Source organism: Phodopus roborovskii, unplaced genomic scaffold, assembly GCF_943737965.1.
Source record: "Phodopus roborovskii unplaced genomic scaffold, PHOROB, whole genome shotgun sequence".
Classification (NCBI taxonomy): domain Eukaryota; kingdom Metazoa; phylum Chordata; class Mammalia; order Rodentia; family Cricetidae; genus Phodopus; species Phodopus roborovskii.
In genome coordinates this window covers 162,590-168,589 of record NW_026125599.1, presented here as the reverse complement: position 1 = coordinate 168,589, position 6,000 = coordinate 162,590, and the positions used below count along the sequence as shown (strand labels likewise).

General features: G+C 39.2%; 1 protein-coding gene across 1 annotated transcript in view; it reads left to right on the top strand.

Moving 5' to 3' along the window:
• Window positions 1–871: 871 nt before the first annotated feature.
• The window catches only part of Tbc1d8b (TBC1 domain family member 8B), a 71,526-nt gene continuing 66,397 nt past the window's right edge, over window positions 872–6,000 (top strand). The window contains exon 1 of the mRNA XM_051177911.1: window positions 872–1,222. Within this exon, the coding sequence (XP_051033868.1) occupies window positions 1,093–1,222 (130 nt within the window). The 5' untranslated portion in view covers window positions 872–1,092. The remainder of the gene's footprint in view (window positions 1,223–6,000) is intronic.

The window sequence follows — 6,000 nt, the reverse complement described above, 5'->3', positions numbered from 1 at the left end:
ATCTGAATTCTTCCTATAACCCTGTCTATTCTTTAGTTCCAAGAATTGAGTTAGCTAAACAAATAAAAAACAGCCCTCAAGTAACTCCTCACAGCAGACCTCTTTCATCTTAGCATGTGAGTAGTTTTCCAACATTGCCAAGATACCAAGAAATGAAGAATGACCTCCAAGGAATTTTGTTTTTCTTAAAACAGTTTGAGAAAAACAAAATACCCTCATAAATGGTTTGGATACCTAAAAGTTGGACTAGAAATTTTCCATCGTAAATAAACAGAGGCAGCATGGAGGAAGAGAGTCGCGAGGTGTGAAGGTGTGTGCTTTCTGAGATTTATATTTTACCGTTATGAGCAGAAAGGATTTAGTTTGGGCAAGAATTGTGAACAACAAATTTTATCACCAACTGTGAGTCCTTGGCTAATCCAATTCACTCGCTGGCGCTTTCCATTTACTAGCGACCAAAGCAGAGGATATGTTTCTAAAGATTTCTGGGAGGATTACCTGAGAAATCACCTAGTACCTATTTGGCGCTAATTAAATGAAAGTTGCTGCAGGCTACTGCTTCCTGGATGGGCCATTACTCAAAAATGCCGGAAACTTTGTTCTCAAGAAATTAGTCCTCTCACTATAAAATAACTAGAAGCATTGCTGTCATATCCAGGGCTAGTTATTTGAAGGAAAAAAATAAAAACGCTTTAAACTTTATGCCCACAAAACTCACTTAACTGGTGGCGGGACCGCTTCAAAGGCGTCCCCCACCCACCCAACTCTTACCCCAGTGCATTGCGGGAAATGTAGTCTCGAGCTACAGTCGAATGGGCACAGGAAAATGGATAGAAAACTACAACTCCCAAGAGGAGACGAAGCGGGACTATTTCCCATTCTGGCGGTAGCTCCGTGGGAGGGAGTTGGCACTCTCTCTGCCTACGTGGGAGAGAAGGCAGGGTTGGGGGAAGTGTGGCAAACCTCCGGAGGCGCCGCCGCCAAAGGAAGGTTTGGTGGGAGGAGGAGTAGAGGGGCAAAGACAGGCTGGGAGGGGAGAGGTAAAGAGGACAAATAGGTCGCCTCTCCTGAGGCGGCACAAAGTTCTTCGAGATGTGGCTGAAGCCTGAGGAAGTGCTGTTGAAAAATGCGCTGAAGCTTTGGCTGATGGAAAGATCCAACGAGTACTTTGTCCTGCAAAGGCGTCGAGGCTACGGGGAAGAAGGCGGAGGGGGACTTACAGGTAAGCGGCGGCCAGTAATTGTGGGCAGCTACACTTGAGTTAGGGCTGTGTCCACGGTTACTTAAAAGGTGGCGAGGCAAACAGTTATTCGTCACTGCCCGCCACCTCGTCCTAAACCCGCGGCCACCTTTCAACTGTTAGCACAGAGTCCGGACTGCACTGGACGAACTGTTGTTCTTTGGGTCGCACCCGGGGATGGGAGCCGCTAAGGAGGAATCCAGTACCTGGTGGGTCGAAGCCCAGGGGTGGGGGGGGGGGGAGCAGATGGTCAGTGATGTTGGGAACTTAACTTTTTCCAAAACCTATACAAATAACCATCACCCTGGGGAGTGCGTGCGCGTGGGGACAGGGGAGGGGGCATTGTAAGGACCTGGGAAACCTAAGGAGAATGAAATGCCCCAATCACACACTGAGAGAGAGAGAGGCTTCCAGTGAGATTTGGGTCAGGGCTTGGGGATGTTTGATGCTGGGGAAGTGGAGGAGTTGCCCTCAGAATTACTCACCTCTCCCAATTTTGTATCTTTCGCTTTATATATATATATCCAAGTTTTCAGTTCTTGCAATCTCTGTTTCTGTTAAGCACACGTTTCTCTCCAGTGAGTTTGGCACTGCCTCTTCTTTCAAAGATGTGTAAACCAAACAAGTGAAACAGAAAGAAGTTCAACTCTCCCTTCTAACCCTCTCTCCCATGTCTGACTGGTCCATGTCTGAAGAATCCAAAGAAGGCAGGGGCTTTCAAACTTTTAGACCTTGGGGAGGCAAGAGCTGTTTCTCATGCTAATTCCTGGCTTGGTATTAGGACCTTGAAATGGTGAATGAGACTTAATTAGGGGAAGATGATGGATGTAGAGGAAATAAACAAGAATCTGAAAACCTAAATTTTGATCCTATCTTTATCTCTTACCTGTGAAATGGCATTTGTCACATTTTTTTCAAATGTGCACTGCTCAAAACACTACTGTATGCTACAATGACTTTTGTCAATTGTAATTCTGTTCTGTCTTTAAAGTTCTGGATTAAGGGAGGACAGTGAGGTAGAGGAAGAAGACCAGCTGCTTTATAAGAAAATTATAATTAGAACCAAATGACTGAGGGTTGAATGAAGAAGATTCTTGGCTTAAGTGACACTGATTTCCCTCTCCAGTTAAAAAAAAAAAGTACTGGTGCCTACTTTATCAAGATAGGGATATAAAATGGAAGATAATGATCACAGAGGTATATTTCTGTTAAGTCAAGCCTCCCCTAATGTGGACAGAATTCATATGTCTAATGAGATATATAACGTTACAAGTAACATTCATCTTATCTAACTCCTAAAAAGGGCCTCCAGGAACAAAAAATTACCCTGATAACCTAGTATTTAGCTTTTTTTTTTTAATCTTTAAAAATTACAACGGATCTTACAGTAAAGTTTTCATTTAAATGGCACTTTCACTTGAATGAGAATTTCTGAAAGCAGGTCAATTATAAATGGATTTTTTTTTCTCTCTATCCTACCACCCCTTTTATTTGCTCCCCAATTGCTAGAAAACAAGGAAATTTGACTGAAGAAGTAAACACAGATTCCTACCAGTCATGTATGTATGTAGTGTCTTATGGTCAGTTGGTTTCTGCATGACTATTTTACCTGTGACATTGACGAGATACCTGAGGTTATCATGTAAATTAAACAAAATGATTCAAAAAGGAGCAAAGAGTTACTTAAAATGTTTGCTTGCTTCCCTCTGGTCCACAGCACAAGTGTATGCTGATTTTCCTGGCCATTTAACTGCTGTCTTCTTAGTTAAAATTGTGAAGCCAAGAGCTTTGCTGTGTTGTGCTCATTTGCATGAGCTTTCATCAGAGCATGCCTATATACTAGCACAAACTTGCCTTGGTCCTTTTCATTTACTGTATGTGTTGTGTTATGTGCTCCCCCTTTATAAGGTTAGTTTATAGGTTTTGTATAATGGCAATGACCACCAAGAGATGTTAACTATTGTATTTAAAGATTTCTTTTCACCGGGCAGTGGTGGCACAGGCTTTTAATCTCAGCACTCAGGAGGCAGAGGCAGGTGGATCTCTGAGTCTGAGGTCAGCCTGGGTACATAATGAGTTCAGGACAGCCAAAGCAACACAGAGAAACTCTTTCTCAAAAAAAAAAAAAAAATGAAACAAAAAAGAGAAAGATCTGTTTTCTTTGATATGTGCTAACTGGCAGTAACCACCCAGTAATGTCTTGAGTATGGATTTGGTGAAGTTGGTTGGTTTCATTTGTGGGGAGAGATCTAATTATATGGCTTAGGCCAGCTTCAAAGTCACTATTTTCCTTCCTCAATCTCCCAAGTGCTGGTATGATAGGCATACACCAACACACAAAGCCTCATGGACTTAGTTTTCTTTCATAACGATGGCTCTATCAAAATAATTTTGACATTAGAATCACAAGGTCATTTTCCTAAATTTTTAGATACTTTTTAGTGGACATCTGGTAGATTACTGGCCATTTATCAAACTTTGTCCGTCTTAATTATCCTGGGGTCACAGCAGAATGATTTTTTTTGGAAATTTTTGTTATGTCTAAGTGGGTGGCAGTGGTTCTTGTTTTCATTTATTTGGAGACTATTTTATCCTGTATTTCTTTAGTTGCCTCATATTCTCTTTGCCTTTTCACGGTTGATAAAGGTAGAGACTTCACTATTGCAGCTAAATTTAGAGCCTTGTTTTGTATAATTAAAATAATTTATGCATATTTGGCTTATTAAGCACAAATCAGCAATTTTCTCTTCTTGGCAGTTGAGAGCCACTACATAGACTACATCCTGTTAAGTATTCTGTGGAATGAGGCTTAGGAAGACCTGCCAATCAGGAAGTCTTAGGTAGTTTGTTGAGAGAATTTTCTCTTGAATTTTTCATACCTGAATAGTGGTAAGCAGGTTCTTAGACATTAAACTTATAATCACCACCAGCATACCTTTTCTTTTATTCCATGTAGAGCAAAACTAGCGAATAGACATTAAAACAAACTATTCTTTCCTTATCCCCCCTTTTGTCTTGGTATTGTCCCTTTGAAATTAAAGCATCCGTGTAAACTAGAACATGGTTACATTTGAACTATGCATTTTATTTTGAAGTATTTGTTTTTCATTTTATAGTGAGACTATATAAATTACTGTTAATGATTTACTTGAAGCACATATATAATAAACAGAATTCGTAGCTCTTTAATGACCATGTAACCGAGGAAACCTAAAGCTTTTCTTTTTCTTAAACCCTCTACTCAGAGAATGATTCTGAAAAAGTTCATATTATATATATTTAGCAAACTACGGTGGCATTTCTTGCTCACAAAAGGGATCATCTGATAAAATATTTACCCAAAGGATAAGCATGCAATTTTATGATAGGCCTGCAAAGTCCTGCTCCCCATACACATATAATTTATGTTAAAGGTAAATTATCATATTAGCTTATGAAAAGAAAATCCCATATGGCAAACACTAAGAAGCGCAAATCATATTTGGTGCCCTTGCCCCGATCCTTGGATTATCCGATCCCTGTAAAATCAAGTAAAAATTATCTTTAAAGATCTCTTGACAGACAACAGACATGCCTATTGTACACAGACATACATACAGGCAAAACACTAATCCACATAGAAATAAATAAATTTTCAAAAACTTCTTGGAACAAGAAAAACAGCTTTATAGGTTTGAATACAAAAATGGTTATCAGTTTTCTAGCTTTAAAAAATTAAACTAAGAGTACTTTCCTATTTAACATATAAAACTACATGTCTTTCCCCCACAAAACCCTTTACACATAATCTGCATAATTATGAATTTCATTTAACTCGGAAGGATTTCAGGTTCATGGCCCCAAGAATAAACATTCCAGTCTGTGCCACAAAGGAAGAGGCCCCAGGGCCAGATAGGGGAAGGGAAAGAGTGAGACACCTATCAACTAATACCTGAAAAAGCATGAGCTATTCAGTAATACTTCCTTTCATCAGGGAAAAAGTGACCAAACTAGCCATCTTAATTTCTCAAAACTTCAACCTGGCCTTTCACATTTAAAGGGATGATATATTCCTTGGCGATATAAAGATATTGATATGGATATAACACACACACCACACATGTGCATGCATGTTTTTCTTTTCTTTTTCTTTATTTCTTTGTGTGTGTGTGTGTGTGTGTGTGTGTGTGTGTGTGTGTGTGTGTTCAGAGGTATTAAGATGTTCCGGGCATGCAGGGGAGCAGAGTGTGAAAGATTCCTCCTCTCTGGATGTTACATTATGGGATTTTTTTTTTACTAGCATTCACAATGTGCAAATGCATCAACCAGTGTCCACATTTTCTTTATTAACCCTGTTTCTTTTGCCTTCTTTGAGTCTTTAATATGTATTTGGTCTCTTTACAATTGCAATATTTTTTTTCAAATAAAGACTTGGCATATTCATCTGTGAAATGAAGATACCATTGTCTTCTCTATCTCAGATCACTGTAGTATGGGTCAAATGGGCTTTGAAATCTGTAACAAACATTTCAATTAAATGTTAATTTAGGGCCTGAAAGACCAAAGAATTCCATCTCAGTCCTCTCTCCTTTCCTCTCCCACTCTTCTTTCTCCCCCATGTCCCTACTATTTCCCCTAATAATTATTTCTTCATGTTGTATATAGAAATTGACTTGAAGTAATAATATCAAATATGTCAAACATAATAAAGACTGCAAGAGCCAAATATGATAATTACTGGAGAATGTTATAATGCTGATTATGCACCTATTATTTGTAAT